General features: G+C 42.7%; 1 protein-coding gene across 2 annotated transcripts in view; it reads left to right on the top strand.

Moving 5' to 3' along the window:
* Positions 1 to 21,954, top strand: part of PHKA1 (phosphorylase kinase regulatory subunit alpha 1) — a 491,521-nt gene that overhangs the window by 279,818 nt on the left and 189,749 nt on the right. For both annotated transcript variants that reach the window (XM_077286537.1, XM_077286538.1), the window contains exons 20-22: positions 3,993 to 4,087; positions 13,414 to 13,553; positions 13,649 to 13,805. In XM_077286537.1, coding sequence (XP_077142652.1) covers positions 3,993 to 4,087; positions 13,414 to 13,553; positions 13,649 to 13,805 — 392 coding nt within the window. The remainder of the gene's footprint in view (positions 1 to 3,992; positions 4,088 to 13,413; positions 13,554 to 13,648; positions 13,806 to 21,954) is intronic.

Below are 21,954 nucleotides of genomic sequence, written 5' to 3'. Positions count from 1 at the left end.
CAGAGAGGCAACGGGAGATTAGGGAGGTTAATAAGTGGCTCAAGAATTGGTGTAGGAAGGAGGGGTTTGGGTTCCTGCAGAACTGGGCCGACTTCTCAGTGGGCTACAGGCTCTACGCTAGGGACGGGCTGCACCTCAATGGGGAAGGGGCAGCTGTGCTGGGGGAGAAAATGGTTAGAAGGTTGGAGGAGTGTTTAAACTAGGGATTGGGGGGGAGGGTATTCATTTTATAGGAGGGTATTCATTTTATAGGAGGGGAAGATAGTGCAGATAGAGAGCTGGGCACAAATAAGGAAGTTGGGGGTGGCGGTGGCATGGGGGGTGGGGTTAGAACAGTTAATAATTTAAGAAAGAATAGAGGTACAGAGAGTAACATCAAGTGCATGTATACTAATGCCAGAAGCCTCGCCAACAAAATGGACGAATTAGAACTAATGTTGTTGGATCATAATTATGACATGGTGGGGATATCTGAGACGTGGCTGGATGAGAGCCATGACTGGGCTGTTAACTTGCAGGGCTATAGCCTGTTCAGAAATGACCGTACAGATAAGCGAGGGGGAGGGGTGTGTCTATATGTAAAATCTTCCTTAAAACCCATCCTGCGTGATAATATAGGTGAATTTAATGAAAATGTGGAGTCCCTGTGGGTGGAGATAAGGGGAGGGGGAAAAAATAATAAATTACTGATAGGGGTTTGTTATAAATCTCCAAAAATAATGGAAGCAATGGAGAATATCCTCGTAAAGCAAATAGATGAAGCTGCGACTCAAGGAGAAGTCATTATTATGGGGGACTTCAACTACCCTGAAATAGATTGGGGAACAGAAACCTGCAGTTCCAGCAAAGGTAATCGGTTTTTGACAACTATGAGAGACAATTACCTTTCACAGCTGGTTCAGGACCCAACAAGGAGGGGGGCACTGCTAGACCTAATATTAACCAACAGGCCAGACCGCATATCAAATATAAGGGTTGGGGGTCACTTGGGGAATAGTGATCATAAAATAATAAGTTTTCATGTAACCTTTAATAAGATGGGTAGTAGGGGGGTGACAAGGACACTAAACTTCAGGAGGGCAAATTTCCAACGGATGAGAGAGGATCTTGGTGCAATTAACTGGGACGATATCCTGAGACACAAAAATACACAAAGAAAATGGGAGACATTCATTAGCATCCTGGATAGGACCTGTGCACAGTATATACCGTATGGGAATAAACATACTAGAAATAGGAGGAAACCAATATGGCTAAATAGAGCTGTTAGGGGCGCAATAAGGAACAAAAAGAAAGCATTTAGAGAATTAAAGGAAGTAGGTAGTGATGAGGCATTAAATAAATACAGAAAATTAAATAAATTCTGTAAAAAGCAAATCAAGGCAGCAAAGATTGAGACAGAGAGACTCATTGCCAGAGAGAGTAAAAATAATCCCAAAATATTCTTTAACTATATAAATAGTAAGAAAATAAAAAATGACAGTGTTGGCCCCCTTAAAAATAGTCTGGGTGAAATGGTGGATGAGGATGAGGAAAAAGCCAATCTGCTAAATGACTTTTTTTCATCAGTATTTACAAAAGAAAATCCCATGGCAGCCAATATGACTAGTGATAAAAATTCCCCATTAAATGTCACCTGCTTAACCCAGCAGGAAGTACAGCGGCGTCTAAAAATCACTAAAATTGACAAATCTCCGGGCCCGGATGGGATACACCCCCGAGTACTGCAGGAACTAAGTACAGTCATTGATAGACCATTATTTTTAATCTTTAAAGAGTCCATAATAACAGGGTCTGTACCACAGGACTGGCGTATAGCAAATGTGGTGCCAATATTCAAAAAAGGGGCAAAAACTGAACTCGGTAATTATAGGCCAGTAAGTTTAACCTCTACTGTGGGTGAAATCCTGGAGGGCATTCTAAGGGATGCTATACTGGAGTATCTGAAGAGGAATAACCTCATGACCCAGTATCAGCACGGATTTACTAGGGACCGCTCATGTCAGACTAATTTGATCAGCTTCTATGAAGAGGTAAGTTCCGGACTGGACCAAGGGAACCCAGTGGACGTAGTGTATATGGACTTTTCCAAAGCTTTTGATACGGTGCCACACAAAAGGTTGATACATAAAATGAGAGTAATGGGGATAGGGGAAAATATGTGTAAGTGGGTTGAGAGCTGGCTCAGGGATAGGAAACAAAGGGTGGTTATTAATGGAGCACACTCGGACTGGGTCGCGGTTAGCAGTGGGGTACCACAGGGGTCAGTATTGGGCCCTCTTCTTTTTAACATATTTATTAATGACCTTGTAGAGGGCATTCAGAGTAGAATTTCAATATTTGCAGATGACACTAAACTCTGTAGGGTAATCAATACAGGGGAGGACAATTTTATATTACAGGATGATTTATGTAAACTAGAAGCTTGGGCTGATAAATGGCAAATGAGCTTTAATGGGGATAAATGTAAGGTCATGCACTTGGGTAGAAGTAATAAGATGTATAACTATGTGCTTAATTCTAAAACTCTGGGCAAAACCATCAATGAAAAAGACCTGGGTGTATGGGTGGATGACAGACTCATATTCAGTGGCCAGTGTCAGGCAGCTGCTACAAAGGCAAATAAAATAATGGGATGTATTAAAAGAGGCATAGATGCTCATGAGGAGAACATAATTTTACCTCTATACAAGTCACTAGTTCGACCACACTTAGAATACTGTGCACAGTTCTGGTCTCCGGTGTATAAGAAAGACATAGCTGAACTAGAGCGGGTGCAGAGAAGAGCGACCAAGGTTATTAGAGGACTGGGGGGTCTGCAATACCAAGATAGGTTATTACACTTGGGGCTATTTAGTTTGGAAAAACGAAGACTAAGGGGTGATCTTATTTTAATGTATAAATATATGAGGGGACAGTACAAAGACCTTTCTGATGATCTTTTTAATCATAGACCTGAGACAGGGACAAGGGGGCATCCTCTACGTCTGGAGGAAAGAAGGTTTAAGCATAATAACAGACGCGGATTCTTTACTGTAAGAGCAGTGAGACTATGGAACTCTCTGCCGTATGATGTTGTAATGAGTGATTCATTAATTAAATTTAAGAGGGGACTGGATACCTTTCTGGAAAAGTATAATATTACAGGGTATATACACTAGATTCCTTGATAAGGCGTTGATCCAGGGAACTAGTCTGATTGCCGTATGTGGAGTCGGGAAGGAATTTTTTTCCCCATGGTGGAGTTACTCTTTGCCACATGGGTTTTTTTTGCCTTCCTCTGGATCAACATGTTAGGGCATGTTAGGTTAGGCTATGGGTTGAACTAGATGGACTTAAAGTCTTCCTTCAACCTCAATAACTATGTAACTATGTAACTATGAAAGTTGAGCATGGACATGCTACTCAGGGAGTTTGGAAGCAAACGGGAGTTCGTTTTTTTGAGGATGGGTGTGATGCTGACATGTTTGAAGGCAGAGGGGAAGGTACCAGAAGATAGCGATAGGTTGAAGAGATGGGCTAGGGCTGGAATGAGCATGTTAGTGACGTTGGGGAGCAGGTGGGAAGAGATGGGGTCAAGTGCACAGGTGGTGAGGTGTGATTTGGAAAGGAGGTGAGTAAGCTCTCCTTCAGTGATGTTGGAGAGGGAGGTTATTAGGGAAGGGCAGAGGTCTGGTATGTGGAGGGGTTGGGGTGGTGGAACAGTAAAGGTTTGCCTTGTTTGGTCGATCTTATGATTGTAGTAGGTGGCAAAGTCCTCGGCAGAGATGAGGGGAGTTGGAGGTGTCAGTGGTGGGCGGAGGAGAGAGTTGAATGTGCTGAACAGTTGTTTTGGGTTGTAGGATAATGAAGATACAAGGTTTGTGAAATAGGTCTGTTTCACAGATATGTGACGTACACCCGAGATCCGCTGGTTTTGCTGCTGCCATAGAATTCAGTATTTTATCTATCTGAATAAATGATTTTTCTTTCCATTATCCATTATCTTGTAGATGTACAGATGTATCTGCCAACCAAGTTGTTTCAGGCTACGCAGCCTTCCTTGGATCTGCTGAATGTAACACACCAAAAACCTCAAGCAAGCAAGGTACGGGGGTCTCTGGGAAGCCAGGAAAACTATTGAAAAGTCCATTAAGGTAGCTAAAATGATAATGTTTCATTGTCCCACACCTTGTTTGGGTGCAATTAGGATTGGTATAATTGCTGCTGTCACAATAGTAATTCCAAACCCCGTCCTAAATGTAAAGGCTTGGTTGTGTGTCCTCTGGGGCGAGGCGGGAGCCAAGTACCAAACTTCTATAGATTTTTGTGGTCTGTTTTAGCAGAGAATAAAAATTCAGAAGTTTATGTAAAAAGCAATTTAAAAATGTATTATTCGTCTCTAATTCTATCATTCCATGTCAAGTGAACCAATGATTTTTACCACTATATTTTTAATTCTTTTGAGATTTTGTTATTTGGTAATAGTGTGTCAGAGAATGCAAAATGTGAAGAAGAAAAAAAATTCTAGATTTTTTTTTTTATTTTTTATTGATTTTCAAAGTTCGGAAAAAGTGCGAATTTCGGTGTTGCCTGCCTTTACATTTCTCCCCATAACTCAGGCTAGAAAAGAGATAGAGAAACAAAATAAACACCATTCTACTCGGAACTGTACAGGCTTTCACCAGATATGTCACAAGAGTATCTTTGATAATATTTTACCTATGCGAACGCAAGCGCAAAACTTTAAAACGCATTTCCGAAAAAAACGTTTAATTTAAAAATTTCAAAAACTGCACATGTGCCTGCTATGCTCCTATTCACATCCGTACCAAAATACAAGATGGGATCATGATGGGATCATATTTTAAAAAATAAAACTATTACAGTGTCAGTTCAAAAATCTTGATTTCAGATCTGCTCAGCTTGTGGTCTAACAGTGTGAGGTCTAGATTTACCAAATAATCCATGATTGTTAGATATTACGGTATTATTTATTATGTTACAGAGTATTAGAAGCAGGAGAGGACAGAGGAGAAGCTTTGTTAGGGCTGAGGATGACCAGGGGTAGACGGTGACTGCAGAGCAGGGGACAGGCTGGCAGCTCCAGCCTCCACAGACCGTATTCACACCAAATCTTATCACCCAGGCAACTCCTCAAATGGAGGGAGAAAAATATTCCTAACATCCAGTTCATGTATTGTACGAACCAGGAATACAGGGAGGAGGAGAGTTTGTTATAACATCGGTTACAGGAAGCAGAACCCATCACAGGGACTCAGCAATACCGGACTGTCATCCCATGTAGTGGAAATAAAGACAGTGACGTCCATGACGTGGTAGAAGGCGGCACAAGATCGGCCATGGATGACATAACTGGTGATGTGACCTGTGAATATGATCGGCGCTGGTGGCGGCTACTGGACTCTCCAAAGATTGTGAAAATGAAGACGTAGAAGTGACTTTTCTGCACCTTCTGGTCCAGCGCCGTCCTTTGTGTATCCAAGAAAACCAGACATTGTAAAAGTGAGCAAAAATCAGATATAACTCAGGTGGAGCCGAGCACCATGACAGCCGCACATACTGACACAAAAGGAAACGGCCATTGCTAGTGAGCGCTTATGGACAAGATGACATTTCATCCTCTAGAAGGGACACATTGATGATAGAAGGCCAGTGTAAAAACCTACTATTAATTGTTTGATTAGTTCATATTTTATAGAACGAGGATTTAACTACTGTACTATTCTTCTTAAACACTTCAGAAATGACATGTTTAGTGATATAGTAGAAAAAAAATTGTTCCATGAATAAATAGGTGGTAGAAATATTGGTTCTTTTAGTCTGGTTTTTAACATATAATTAGGATCAGACTGTATTTAGAAAACCACACTTGAGGATGTGATCACCTTTTATCTTTTGGCTTGTTCAATGAATTCAGGTTGAAAATGCTGAGCAAGTTGTTATGATGATTAAGATGTATTTATTCTGGCACTTCGGTATTTGTTTTTTGCGTTTCTTTATTGTTACATATAAATGTTGAATGCAGTAAGTTGTAATTTGAAAAGAAAAAAGGAAGAAACTCACACAAACATAAAATCAGATGATTCAAGGCTTAAAAAAAAATACAAATGTGATAGATCCCAAGTTGAATCCCTGTACAAATATAAAAAAGGACACAAGTAACACACATGCATGTTTTCACAATTTTAAAACATACGTTTTTTTCAGAATTGCGCATCAAAATTTTTAATTTGATTTCTCCAAAACAAAATATAAAGAAACATAGTCTTGTGACATATCAAATGAAAGCCGGTACCGTTCTGAGAAAAATGATGCCTATCCCACCTCTATATCTTAATTCTAGCCCGAGATATGATAAAAAATGTAAAGCCATACCAGGCCAAAATCTATGCTTTTTCAAAACTTTAAAAATCTGTAAAAAATTAACTGATGAAGAAAAAAATTCTAAACTTTAAATTTGTAATTAACTAAAGTTGTACTTCATAAAAACAAAAAATAAAAAAAATCTAAAGACGTAAGGTAAAAAAAAATATTCATATTTGGATCACTTGATATGGAATGACCCAATTACCAAGACTCGGGATATTTTTATTTCTCCATTGATTGAACTGTGTGGGAGCTTTTCATCTTGCAAGCATGCCTGTTTCATTGATTTCCAGTTTGGGTTGCGATCTGCTTTTTATTGGATTTGTTTAGGGGATGAAGGAAAAACAGCAATTATGACGGTTTGATTTTTTGTGATTATGGCATTTAACGATCAGATTTGATTGTATGTTCTGATAGATCAAACTTTAACAGACTTGAAAATACCAAACATCATCCTTTTTATCATTTTGGTGACCCATCTGTGGGACACAGGGTGCGGATGGTAACTTCTACATGTTTTATGTAAGCTCCAGGGGCATAAAACAATAATACCTTGGTGTGATCTGCACACTCACACAACTTCTATAATCCCATAATGCCTAAAGCACTGCTCGGAAAGCTGGTTAAGTGCAAGGAGAGCAGCTGCCTCGTCCATGACATCTTCTCTGTCCGCTGCCTACTCCATGACATTTCCTCAGGCAGCTGCCTATCTGTGACATCTTCTCTGGCCTCTGCCTCCTTCATGACATCTCCTCTGGCCGCTGCCTCTCCACGACATCCCCTCTGGCCGCTGCCTATCCTCAGGCCACTGCCTCTCCATGACATTTCCTCAGGCCGCTGCCTCCTCTATGACATTTCCTCAGGCCGCTGCCTCCTCCATGACATTTCCTCAGACCGCTGCCTCCTCCATGACATTTCCTCAGGCCAATGCCCCCTCCATGACATCTCCTCTAGCTGCTGCCTCCTCCATGACATCTCGTCTGGCCACTGCCTCTCCACGACATCTCCTCTGGCCGCTGCCTCTCCACTACATCTCCTCTGGCCGCTGCCTCTCCACGACCTCTCCTCAGGCCGCTGCCTCTCCACGACCTCTCCTCAGGCCGCTGCCTCTCCACAACATCTCCTCAGACCGCTGCCTCCTACATGACATCTCCTCTGGCCGCTGCCTCCTACATGACGTCTCCTCAGGCTGCTGCCTCCTACATGACATCTTCTCAGGCAGCTGCCTCCTCCATTATTATTTATTTATTATTATTTATTTATATAGCACCATTAATTCCATGGTGCTGTACATGAGAAGGGGTTACATCAAAATACAAATAAAAATTACAGTAAACTAGCAATGACAGACTGGTACAGAGGGAAGAGGACCCTGCCCTTGCGGGCTTACATTCTACATCCTCCATGACATTTCCTCTGGCCACTGCCTCCTCCATGACATGTCTTCAGGCCGCTGCATCCTCCATGTCATCTCCTCTGGCTTCTGCCTCCTGAGAGAGAGATATCCGGAAAGAAACGGAAGAAACCTTAGGACATCAGGCGCTAATACAACTCTGAGAAAAAAACGGATCCAGCGGAAAAAAAAATGGATCTGTTTTTTGACAAATTCGCCCGATTGTGCCTGATGCGAAAAAGCTGATGTGTGAGAGTAGCCTTAGCCACCTCACATGTGCCCCCTCCTGTATTTGGTCCTTGGCCACTATTTCGTTTCTCCTCTCCGCCCCATGTCCTTCACAAACTGCGACTATTTCTGATTGCCTGTCACTTCCACTCTACCTGACCCTAAAAACATAACAGCATGATCCGAAACCTACTCTATTACAGGTGACCTGACATCAGTAATACTGTTAATATGATTATTGCATCTTGTAGTAGTGTAATTAAGAATATCAATAGACCAGATACATACCCCTGTGTATAGATCTTATGATAATACATGCATAGTTGCATATTTCCTACACATAAATATATGTGTATTGGACCAAAATTTGAAAGAAAGATAATGGATAAGGAGCCACGCATAAAAGGATAGTGATAAGGAGGCACACATACAAGGATGGGGATAAGGAGGCACGCATACAAGGATGGGGATGAGGAGGCACGCAGACAAGGATGGGGATGAGGAGACACGCAGACATGGATGGGGATGAGGCACACAGACAAGGATGGGGATGAGGCACGCAGACAAGGTTGGGGATGAGGAGCCACGCAGACAAGGATGGGGATGAGGAGGCACGCAGACAAGGATGGGGATGAGGAGGCACGCAGACAAGGATGGGGATGAGGAGGCACGCAGGCAAGGATGGGGATGAGGAGGCACGCAGACAAGGATGGGGATGAGGAGGCACGCAGACAAGGATGGGGATGAGGAGGCACACAGACAAGGATGGGGATGAGGAGGCACACAGACAAGGATGGGGATGAGGAGGCACACAGACAAGGATGGGGATGAGGGGACAATGCATAGCCAGCTTATAAGTTTCCACAGTTTTTTGTGACAAAATTAGGTGCCTTGCCTTATACTCTGGTCGGCTTATACATGAGTATATACGGTATATATCTTTTATTGAGAACAGTAAGTTTTGCCTGCAATGGATATGCAAGGAAACTACAGACAGGACACATCACAACTAATTGAAATACAGTAGGAAAAATATGACGCAAAATGTGTGATAAGTTTGAAAAAATATGAACAAACATGTATATACGCATATATAAATGGACTTATCATTGAATTGTGTGCCTATCCATTGTACATCAAGGCTTTGGGGTGGGGGCGCATATTGTGGATGCAGCTGAACAGGCATAGGCCACAGGCTTCGATATATACGCCTTCACTTACTTTATCTCATGTGGTATATATTGAGTATCTGGAGCAGAAGATTTTTACTATCATGTCTGATGAACACCTTCTATGTGCACTTGATCCCACATTTAGATCGGTCTAATGCATAATACTTTATAACTTATGGCGACAAGTGAGCACCAATAAGGAGATCTTACACTTACCCTGTATGTCAATCAGACCTTGTGGTTCATTAGATTGTCACTGCCTTTCCCATATAGGAGTGACAAATTTGCACGTTGTAGAGACACAGGGTGAGCGGTTGCTCTCGTACACTGCCCTGGCTGTATTTAGAAAGACTGCATGGACCAGCGCTCATCGCACTGAACGCCCACACTTTTTCCTGTGGGCAGAACACTACTCAGACAACAGAGGGTGAGGGTAAAATAGTGCGACAGTAATTTCAGGAACCACCAACAGACAATAACATGTAGAACTGTCCCAGCCAATACGAAAGATGGTGCAAAAGATAGTCTCACCCTTCCGCTGACTCACCAGGATTAGAGCCCGCTGCAACTTCAGGGCTTCCAGGGCCGATTACCCCTATCAGTGGCCCCCTGCTTTTGTCAGGCACCCACAGAGCGGAGGTAATGACAAGCTTAGGAAGCTAACAGTCAACTGAGGTACGTGTCCAGGTGACCTGATTGACCCAACCTTCTTCACCAAATGCCTCCATGGGTTCAGTTTTGGTCAATGGATCATATCCACATTCCTCCAGCTGGGGCCATGGTCCCTTAAGTTGGCATCCTGTAGAGTGTTAAATATGTATTCCTCCAGTTGGAGCCATGATGCCTTGGCAATTGTCATGCAGAATCTCAAATCTGTGTTTCTCTAGTTGGAGACATGGTTCCCTGGCTGTTTTGTATAGTCTATCTGCAGAAGGATAGAGGTCCCTTTTTACACCTACATCTGTTCTTCAGACCATCCACAGGTCAGGGGTAAGGTGGGATGAGGTCAACTCTAATGGTTTCAGTATTCAATCTGCATAGCTTATCCTTCAATATTATCAGGTCAACAAGCTGCATGGATTGATACAATGGATACCAGGTGTATATGTCCAAATCTGCGCTGCTGATAAAGATGAATGGCTTACCATATTCTTCAAAGCTATATTTCAAACAAGTTAATAGTCATCACTTTTCAAAGTCAGGTTTTGTCCTTAGGAAGAGGTCCTGCATGACCTCGAAACGCGTTGACTATTAACCTGTTTGAAATAAAGCTTTGAAGAATATCGTCTGCCATTCATCTTTATTAGCAGATCAGATTTGGACACATACAGCCGGTATCACCATTATCCTAGGACTCTGGACCCATGTCCTGCAGCTGATCGATGTTTTTTACATGTTGCTTAATTGCAACAAAACAAGGTGAGCGTACCTCTCCCCAATGCACCCCATGTTTTTAACCAGTTAAGACCCTATTTGCGCATTATTTCCTCTCCAGATTTTCCACTTCTATTCTCACAATGGGTAATCAACATATTCGCAAACCTAGATTGTTCAATAACCCTGTGTCCTTTTCCTCCAAGGGTATCAGAACAATAAGCTGGAACAAACCAGAGTCAACGTTCATACTCATGTAAACAATGGCCTATGTCTCTTGATCTACTTGAAAATACATAATTAAGAATAAATGCTGTATCTTCACATGCATGTTATCTACACTTGCACTTTCCGGTATGTGCAATACATATTTTATATGAAAGTTTTTTTGTGGACATGGTGACCTAATTATAGATTTTTATCAGATACACTGATTCATTACTGTCACGTATCACAGGAGGGATATTATTATCATCCCCACCTCTGTCACCAATATGTCATGAAGCGGGGTTGTTTGGTTGCCCAGATTCTTTCTTGAAGGGGATTTATCTATATCCCACTTCCCAGTTTCAGTTTGAAACTTGCAGCTCTCTGGTGCCCCCTTATCCTCAGGTCAGACAGGGTACTGCACCTAGAATAATTTAGTCATCAGAAAGGCTGCCTTACTATGTACTGGTTAATGAGCACACTTCAGCGAGGGCGATATAACTACTCCCACTCAGGCTGGAGCAATAATTATGAACACAGTCCATCGCTACCAGTTTTCCCAATGGCTCAGGACACTTTCCGCTGCAACCAGCTCCTATTACTGATTTGGTACTGGATCAGGAGCCAACCCAATTAGTAGCGCAATTTACTTCAGAGGACGTGACAGTACGTTATAGAGCAAGGAGAAACGAAGATAGTAATTTTAGATATTTGACTCCAAAAAGGTAGACCGTGTTTACAAAGTATAAAATATATGATAAAATGAGACAATTATATATATACAGATGATTATGACATAAAAAGGGATTAACGGAAGAAAATAGACATACATTTCTTTTATATCATGGCTGACCATGCGGCTGGGGGTAGTAGCATATGTCCCAGTGTATCGCAGATGTGTCTCTCAGCTAGCTTTCTGGGCAAAAGCTACTGAATTAGGAGATCTAACTTGCTTATCCTTGTGCCCAAAACCAAGGCACTCCCCCTGTGGTGACCACACTCAGAGGCTGAATTATCCCCCTTTCTTCAAGTTATGATAAGCCATTTCTACACATATCTTGGCGTAGGAACCTCGTAGAAGAAAGACAAAATTATCACTATGCTCAGCAAGACCTGGGGTTCATTTAAGTATAAACACGCCCTGGCTATGAGCCCCGGTTAAGCAGTAATGCGTTTCTCAATTTCTGCTAAGCGCTGAGCTCCCAAAACCCACCAGTTGGGAGCCCTGTCCCTGCAGTTTCCAGAAATATGAACTGCCTATTTCTGTGAATATCCTGTTTTGATGTATTTGGACTTAAAGGACCACTGTAGCTACACAAAGGAATTGTCATGTGCTGCTACTCTTTACGTTCGGTTTCACAGTTGCAAACAAAAACATTCCTGAGGGAGGGGGGAAAAGAGTGGCTTACAATTTCACAGAACTGACAAGCAGAATGAAGAGAAGAATCTTCTAGGCAGAGGGAAGGGGGGGACAAAAAAGCCCACAGAATGTGTCTGTAACCTGCTGGATGTAGCAGGGCTTAGTGTGCGTGATGATATCAAATCAAATACATAATATTCCTGACAATTACTGTAGATTTATTTTTAATGATCTACAGTCTTTTTCTGGTGTCAGATCATTGATGTACTTTAGATGGGCACACAATTCAAAGATAAGTCCTTTAATACATGTGTATATATTTTTTCATATTTTTCACACATTTTGTGCCATATTTTTGCCACTGCATTTCAGTTTGTTGTGATGTGCGCCCTCTGTAGTTTCTTTAGCCATTGCTGACAAAATTTACTGTTTATCAATAAAAGATATCTATTTTTTATATTTCCATGATTTGGTCTCAGTTTTTAGTTTCCTGTAGTTTCTACAGTAATGTAAATAGATAGTGTCAGACCTGGTGGCCAAGGGCCCACCAGTAACCAACTCCTGGGCCCCACTGTTCAATTACCTGCAAATGTGACATCACAAATTTACAATAACAATGAACTAGGTAGATTGTTAAATTAATAAGATGCCACCTTTGTCTGTACATAGCGCCAAGTATTCATATACGAGGGTGGTGGCCCACTGTTGCACAGCAGCGCACCGAAGAATTCACCTGTTCTCCTGTGGGCCAGTCCAAGCACGAGTAGATACATCTGTACCAGACATGGGACGTACCACTATGTCATATGTAAGGAAGGAAGTAATAATGGCTGACTAAAGATCTTGGGGGTTTGATCAATGACTTCACTTTAGGATTGGTTCTCGATATCAGATCTGTCGCCTGCACACACCAATCAGCAGGTTCCACATCTCTGGAAGTATACGATGAACAGCGGTGTAGCTCCCTCTGCTTTGTACCTCCTCATGCTGTGTGCTGGGTGGTTAAGCTACAGTGTCGGAGGACATCAAGATCATCAATATCATAGTCTTTTTACAACTCTTTCAAAGCTTCTGACCTCTCCATCACAATGAAAATGAGAGTACCGTAGACGCTAAAAATGTGATTTTCAGTCTCTGAAATGTTTTATTCTTTAAGTTCTGTAAAAAATGCCTCTGCCTTTAGTGATCTTACTCCTGTATTAATGCAATAACTTCTATTTTCTTTTTTCGTATCTGCAGGTGAGTCTCCTGTACTAATGATGATGCAGGTTTCATTGCTGTGTACATGTATGCATTCTTTCCATTTTTAGATTCCGACCATCCATGTGGAGATGCATCTTCCTGAGGATTCGTCAGGGCAGACAGACTTTGCTGCTCTGGTGGACGTCTTACGGGATATTGAAAGTGTCCATGAGCAAGCAAACATCCTGTACATCTTATATTCCATGAAGTAAGTTTCTGCTTGACACTCACAATTCAGTCTATCCATGTTCACTTTGAAAACTTCTGCACGTTCTCATCTGGTTTTATGTTTCATCTTGATAGGGGATTAGATTGGGACACACAGATATATGGACAGCCTGGAGTGACTGTAAAAGACCTTCTGGTAGAACTGTATGGGAAAGTCGGAGCTACCCGCCAATGGGCATTGATACGTTGTATTTCAGGCATTTTGAAGAAGAAAGTAGAAGCACTGGATGAGGTATGTGTGAAATAATCATAAATATCAAGTAGTTTGCATGTGGGACTTGTACTTCACATTGTATGTGTTGCTACCTGGTAACAGCCAGTCAATATATCTATTGACAACCTAAAATGTGGTTTCAAGCCATTAAAAATCGAAATAACTGTGTGAGGATTTTTAGGACATGGTTTACCTTTTCCTATAGATATAGGGTTGTGAGATCTATATTTATCCTTATGGGTTCGAGAGTAAAGGTGTACTATTTGTCTGATGCACTAAAATTGCAGATATTGGTGCCTTAGATGTCATAATCTTAATACTCTGATGTCTTGAGACATACTTTTACTCTTGGATTTAAAGATTGAGAGAACTGAGCACATAGTTTATTATAGAGTACACACTGAGGTTAGATAGTTAATTATTAAATGTCTCTGTAAGGCGATACATTATATAAATACTAAGGTGAGTATGTTACTTCCCATCAATAATACTATTGTCTTTAGCGATTCTTAAGTATAATAATTAGTGATGAGCGAATATACTCGTTACTCGAGATTTCCTGAGCACGCTCAGGTGTCCTCCGAGTATTTTTTTAGTGCTCGGAGATTGTTTTCATCGCCGCAGCTGAATGATTCACATCTCTTAGCCAGCAAAAGTACATGTGGGGGTTGCCTGGTTGCTAGGGAATCCCCACATGTAATGAAGCTGGCTAAGAGATGTAAATCATTCAGCTGCGGTGATGAAAACTAAACCTCCGAGCACTAAAAAATAGTCAGAGGACACCTGAGCGTGCTCGGGAAATCTCGAGTAACGAGTATATTCGCTCATCACTAATAATAATCTTCTGCGCATTCGCGAGGATCACCACTATGACATGCGCAGTAGGTCCTGTTTCTCCGTGAGGACGCATGCTGTCACGAAAAGGGGGTGACCTTTGGCCAACACACGGCTATCACATGTGCAGGGGGGCTTATCTTAGTTATCCCACCACTGCTACCATGTGATGAAAACACAAACAAGGCTATTGACCTATCAATTTACCGCAGGGGCTTATTTTAGTTATCCCACTGCTGCTACAATATGTCACGAACTGCAGGGATTTATGTATATCCCGCTTTCCAGTTCCGCTTCAGAACTTGCAGCTCTCTGGCGCCCCCTTACCCTCAGGTCAGTCAGGGAACTACACCTAGGATTAGTTACCGGACGGGCCGCTTTACTGTGGACTGGCTAGCAGGCATGCTGCAGCGAGGGAATTATAAATGCTCAGGCCGCAGCCAGACAGTAGCTTATAAAACCCCGTTCTGTCGCTGCCAGCTGTACCCACCTAGCCCAGAACACACTTCGCTGCCATCAGCTCAGATTTCTCAACAGAGGGTTTCGAGCCAACCCAAATTAGTAGCATAATTAACTTCAGGCACGTGAAAATTTGCATAGAACATGTAGAGACGACTAGTAAATTTTTCTAGTTTACTCCAAAAAGTAGGCAGTGTTTACAAAAGGTATATAAAGATTTTACGGTATGAGACAAAGTAAGTACAAGCAATTGCATAAAAAAGGGATTAAAGAAGATAAACACTAACATGCTGCTTAGATCAACCTAGCTAACCATGCTGGCGGGAGGAGCCAGATATCCCAATTCATCGGGGGGTCTTGGTGCAGTGAGGTCCCAGGCAAGAATGAAGGCTAGGCTGTGTGCAGTGACTTATACTTCTGGGCTTGTGACATCCCTAAAGGGGCTGGTTTACCTGCACCCTCCCCTAGCTGCCCGAGTGCACATTTTGGTAAGAAAACTTCTAGCACTCCCAAATGTGCTTGAGGACCTAGCAGAGTCACAGCACTAACATCATTCATCTTATATTGAAATTAGCTTTCCACTGAATCTAGACTCGGGCTAGCTATTCCACTCTGTTTAGGAGAAATCCATTTCTCTGGTTCTCTTGGCGCCAGACTCCAGCAAGAGGCCCTGTTGCGAAGCTCTATCAAAGCACGTCCCGAATATGTATCTGGAATATTCCTATCATACACTGGCGGCATATTCTGGCTTCTTTAATATCTCCCCCACGCATCTCAAACCTCATGGGTTTGAAAACAAAGAAATTCCTACGGGAGGGGGAAGGAGCAGAGAGAAGCTTCAAGGCCCCCTGCTGGAGTCTCAAGTTACACAGGGATTGTGCCTAGGCCAGCGAAGGCAGGGAGAAGGGAAGAAGGGGGGCCACAGCCCGTAGCGTGTGTGATAACAAGGGAAAATGAAAAATCATACGCCACTTTATACATTAACGTGACACATGCGCACTAGCGTCACGAGAGAGACCTGGAAATAATGGGGGTACGTAAGAGACCTTGGCGGTCCTCGTATACCACGGAGAATGTGGTGGTGAAGTGTGCACATAGTGAGCACTCGGAACTGATTGGGAAACACTGCATAGGTACAGCTAAAAGTTATGTGTTCTTAATCCAATTAATAATTGAGACACTTAACGATAGTACCTATAGTTATATATGTAAGTCCCTACTGATAAAACAAAGGGGTTTCTTGCAGTGTTTGACCTCATTGCATGGAGTAGAGTAAGCTCTGACTTGTTCACCTTTCTTTCTTTGATTGATGAAAGATCCGGTAACCCATGTGCTTGCTCATTTCAGCCTGACCCCCTGATGAAGCCAGTAGAGCTGGTGAAACATGTTGGGGAGGCCTAGGAGTTCTTTTTGTAGCTAGTTAGTTGTCTATCTGTCATTTCTCACCAATTTATCCCTTTCCCTAAAAATCCATGGTAAATGAGACTAGGCATATAACCCTAAATGGATTACATCGGTCTACTTCATATTATCCTTGTCATGGATACATACTAACTTAGCAATTTGTAAATGGTCCTTTAATAGTTTGATTAAAAGTTATATTTTATTATAGTCTTTAGTTGAGGATTAATTGCCTCTGGCAAATTAATAGCAATCTGTTAACACACACTTGGACTTGACAAAAGATAACTCATCTGGTATCAATTATTTTGATTGCTAGTATCTCGGCAATGGAGAGGCGAGTTTGACAGAACTGCTTTTATTCTGCTCTGCAGCCGCTATTACATTGTGTGTCCAGTTCAACATGAAAAATATGGTGAAAGGTCCGGCATCCCGTACCATGATCAGGGGCACGGTCTGTGCTGTATTGTATGTAAAAATAGATGCCCCTGAATTAGGAAATAGTAAGTATAAGGATTGTGATCCGGGGAGGATGTCCATGAGTTCACAGGGGAATGGTCTGAGAATGGCAGATACTCGCCATTTTCCTTAGACACACATACAGCTGTAAGCATCTTCATTTCTCACACGGGACGTTATCATTTCCCTGCAGCTTCCCTCACCCTCCTAAAATAGGACGTTATCCTGCAGTCACGTACTATGGCCTTTCACTGCCATTTCCTGGTGACATCCGGAATCAATCATGGTGATTTCATCACTGCCGCCGCTAAGCATCTTCTGTCACCACCACCTTTTTTGCTGAAACAAGAAGTCATCAGGGGGCAGTGATGGAAGCAGCAAACAGAAAAACTGACCAGCACATCCAAACAGGTGTGAACAGGTGCTAGCTAACACAACAATTCTAAGGAATAACAAAGCTGCACTCGGGAATGTTTAGAATAGTAAATCTAGTAAAATAGAACAATAAGGTACACTTTGACTGTGGCTGCTGGGCTTATATACCTTGGCCAATTTATGTGCTAAGTGCCTTGTTTTTACTGTAATTTTTCCTTTAATAATATTGCAGTTTCATTTTCCAATATTGTATATGAACATAATGTAGCACTTATCTACTTTCTATGGCAGTATTGCGGTTCCAATTTACTAGATTTACTATTAACATTACAGAGTACAGCTTTGCTTTTTCTTAGTGATGTAAGCAGGGTGAGTGACAGCAGCGCTGCCCACAGCTTCTGTCACCACCTTGAAACAAATCGTCATCAGAGGGCAGTGATAGAAGCAGGGTGAGAGATAGCATCGCTGCCCCTATTTGCTATCACTTCCCTGAAACAAATAGTCATCAGGGGACAGTGATAGAAGCAGCGTAAGTGATAACTGCGCTGCCCATGGCTCTTGTCACTGCCCTGAAACATAGTCATCAGGGGGCGGTGATAGAAGCAGGGTAAGTGATATCAGCACTGTCCACAGCTTCCATCACTGCCCTGAAGCAAATCTTTTTGCGACTTCCATAATTCCATAACTTGTTTTGCAATTTCAGTATTGAGGGTACATTGTTAGCTTTTATTTTTAATCATGTAAGCTGGTGATAGAGAACAAACGTACGTGTGCTCTGCTGTTTCACTTTATCCGTGTTGCTTTCTCGGGGCCTGACTGTTAAGCTCCAGAAGAGCCCTTTTATCTTGGGTAATGTGCTGCCTATTTGCATAAATTTGTGTATGTCGTTAATATGCAAATTGCCTCGTCATTAAAACATCACATTTTAAGCAATCCAAAAAACAAGGTGATAAAATATTGAAAATGGAACAAAAATAACAAATTTTAATGGACCATTACATTTAGAAAGTCTGATAAAAATAGCTACAAATCCTTCCTTTTGTTCAAGCCCTGGGGGTCCTAGCATGTCCTTTTTTAGGATTAATGTAGCTTAAAGGGAAGATGCCACCAGTTTTCTTGTAGTTTGTTTTTTTGTGAAATTAAGCTTAAAATAGTAAATAAAATGTATTAATGCAATGTTTGCACTGTTTTTTAACATTTCTATATGAAAAATATTATATATTTTCTTACAAATATATATATTGACCACTAGGGGGAGCATTTTCCGTTTTAGACCTCAAGCAGCTATAGTGAGACTTACCAGCTTTACTGTTAGCTGGAAAATCTGGGCAGTAACTGCTGACATCAGCATTTCCCTCCCCTTTTGGGTGGTCTAACATCCCTGGGGCAGAATGAAGAGCAGCATCACAGGGCAGAGCCATTTTGTGTGTGACTGCCCTGTGATCTGCTATCACCAGCAGTTAGTGCATCAGAAGCACAGTTAGTTTATGTGGTGTGTATGGAGCAGCATTGTCTGTGCAGAGCTGTCTGTGACTCATCCCTCAGTAAGATAAGAAGGAGCTCCAGGTCTGCAGTGAATGGCCAGGCATTGTGGAGGGAGGGGGGAGATACATTGTATGGCTGGGACAGGTGTCAGGTGTCACCTCTCTCTGCAGGCTGGGAATGCAGCTTAAAGGGCCACTGTCACCCCCCCCCCAGCCGTTATAAACTAAAAGAGCCACCTTGTGCAGCAGTGCAGTCTAACAAGGTGGCTTTTAGTTTTTGATTCATTTATTACCTCAAAAAAGCGTTTTAAAAATTGGCCACACATACCAGATATTATACCTGGAGGCGGTCCGAAGCGTCCTGTATGAATCCCCCAACTGCCGTCACTCATCTCTTCAGAGCCGATGGTACCCGCCCCCTGAGCGCTGTTATCGTCTGAAATCCGGCGCCTGCGCTGTGCGTGCCTGCCTGGGGCCTGCGCAGTGTTCATTGTCAGTGCGGCCACCCTGTTGCTGAATCCCCCGCCCCGCACTGTTATTCATTATGCACAGTGCGGGGCTGGGGTTCCTGGGCATGCGCACTGCGCTGTTTAGACGCTCCCCAGCTCCCCCGCCTTCCCAGGAACCCCAGCCCCGCACTGTGCATAATGAATAACAGTGCGGGGCGGGGGATTCAGCAACAGTGTGGCCGCACTGACAATGAACACTGCGCAGGCCCCAGGCAGGCACGCACAGCGCAGGCGCCGGATTTCAGACGATAACAGCGCTCAGGGGGCGGGGACCATCGGCCCTGAAGAGATGAGTGACGGCAGTTGGGGGATTCATACAGGACGCTTCGGACCGCCTCCAGGTATAATATCTGGTATGTGTGGCCAATTTTTAAAACGCTTTTTTGAGGTAATAAATGAATCAAAAACTAAAAGAGCCACCTTGTTAGACTGCAGCATTACTGCTGCACAAGGTGGCTCTTTTAGTTTATAACGGCTGGGGGGGGGTGACAGTGGCCCTTTAATGGAGTGAATGAAGCTCCTGTGATAGAGAGTAAGTGGAGCTTGGCAGAGAGCACTGGGCTATAGTAAAATGGCTGCTAGTCACACCTACAGCAGTGAGTTGTGCAGCCCACAGAGGCGTGCCCAGCTCACTGCTAACGCCTCTCCAATGTTATAGATAGGGTCCTCGCCGGTCTATTATCTCCTATGTCCATGGGGTGCTGTAAAATGACACTGTTAGTGCCCTGCTACTGCTGCAAAACCAAGATGTCAGCCCCCAGTTCCTTCTTTAAACACATATAACACACGAAATCTGTTTCACATGCATTTAAAACTTGGTTATAGCAGCATGTTATGCTACATTACAGTGATTTATTAATGATCTACAAACGCGGTACCTTACCTTTAACGTCTCGGAAGACTTGATTGTGTGTCCGTGCCATTGTCCGCTGGAGCAATACATGCCAGGCTTATGAAGGAAAGGCACATAGGACTCCATGCTTCACAGCGCAGATATAACTTATTACACATAAACAGCTTTTCCAGCTCTTACAGAACCACAATTGCCCCTGGATCTAATAAAGGGATCATTGTTTTCCCTATATAATAAAAGCCACATGGGCAGAGGGTCCTATAAGGTCAGAATGACACAATATCAGATCTCTAGCCACGGGGGTATAGCCACCGATTCAAATAACAATGTCACTAGAGAATCATCCACAATATGACCAATGTGCACACTCACCATTACCTGCAGGAATACAAACATTCAGACAATTTCTTTTATCACAGAATCAACAAAACGTTTATTTTTTTGCTTTCTTCTGTTTGATTAATTGCTGTAGAAAAGGCCTCAATGATGTTTTCATGAAAAATTCTAGCCTGAAACCATTGTCCTTTTAAATGACTTCTATAGTCGGACAATACTGTTCATACTTCTGAAGATGAAATCACTGGTCTTACAGTAAGACCTTCTTCTATGGAAAGCGATAACTCTGAAAATGTAAAGGGCATTGGTGGCAGTTTGTTTCCTAAATCCATTTGAAGACCTCATTAACCGAGCAAATAATGATCTCCTGAATAAAATGTGGCCAGTGTTTTATACATCCTCGTCGGAGATCATTCATGTTAATTACATATGTCCCTTCTTATTTAGTTACAATTTGTCATACATTGGTGCTACAAGCATGTCCTCTCCACCTCTGGGCATAGCAGTTACCACCATACTGAGGTGTGAGGCAACAGTGTACATGCAAGCCCACCACATATGGTGTAACTGAAAGACACACAAAATTTCTCACCATCTCTGTCCACCCCACCACACATGGTGTAACTGAAAGGCACATAAAACCTCTCACCACCTTCGTTCACCCCATCACTCATGGTGTAACTGAAAAACAAAAAAAGCCTCTCACCAACTCCGTCTATCCCACCACATGTGGTGTAACTGAAAGGCATGTAAAACCTCTCACCACCTCCGTCCATCCATCACACATGGTGTAACTGAAAGACACACAAAACCTCACCACCTCCATACACCCCATCACACATGGTGTAAATGAAAGACATATAAAGCCTCGCACCACCTCCGTCCATCCCATTACACATGGTGTAAATGAAAGACGCTTAAAGCCTCTCACCACCTGTGTCCATCCAACTACACATGGTGTAACTGAAAGACACACAAAACCCCTCACCACCTCCATCTACCCCATCACGCATGGTGTAACTGAAAAACAAAAAAGCCTCTCACCAACTCCGTCTACCCCACCACATGTGGTGTAACTGAAACGCACGTAAAACCTCTCATAACCTCCGTCCATCCATCCACATGGTGTAACTGAAAGACACACAAAACCTCACCATCTCCATCCACCCCATCACACATGGTGTAAATGAAAGACATATAAAGCCTCTCACCACCTGCGTCCATCCCATTACACATGGTGTAAATGAAAGACGCATAAAGCCTCTCACCACCGCTGTCCATCCCACCACACATGGTGTAACTGAAAGACACATAAAACCTCTCACCACCTCCATTCACCCCGTCACACATGGTGTAACTGAAAGACACAAAACCTCTCACCACCTCAGTACACTTCATCACACATAGGTTTTATTTGTCTTTCAGTCACACTATGTGTGATGAAGTGTACTGAGGTG

The sequence above is a fragment of the Ranitomeya variabilis genome, chromosome 2 (genome assembly GCF_051348905.1).
Source record: "Ranitomeya variabilis isolate aRanVar5 chromosome 2, aRanVar5.hap1, whole genome shotgun sequence".
In the NCBI taxonomy this organism is placed as follows: domain Eukaryota; kingdom Metazoa; phylum Chordata; class Amphibia; order Anura; family Dendrobatidae; genus Ranitomeya; species Ranitomeya variabilis.
This window is presented reverse-complemented; position numbering and strand designations above follow the sequence as displayed.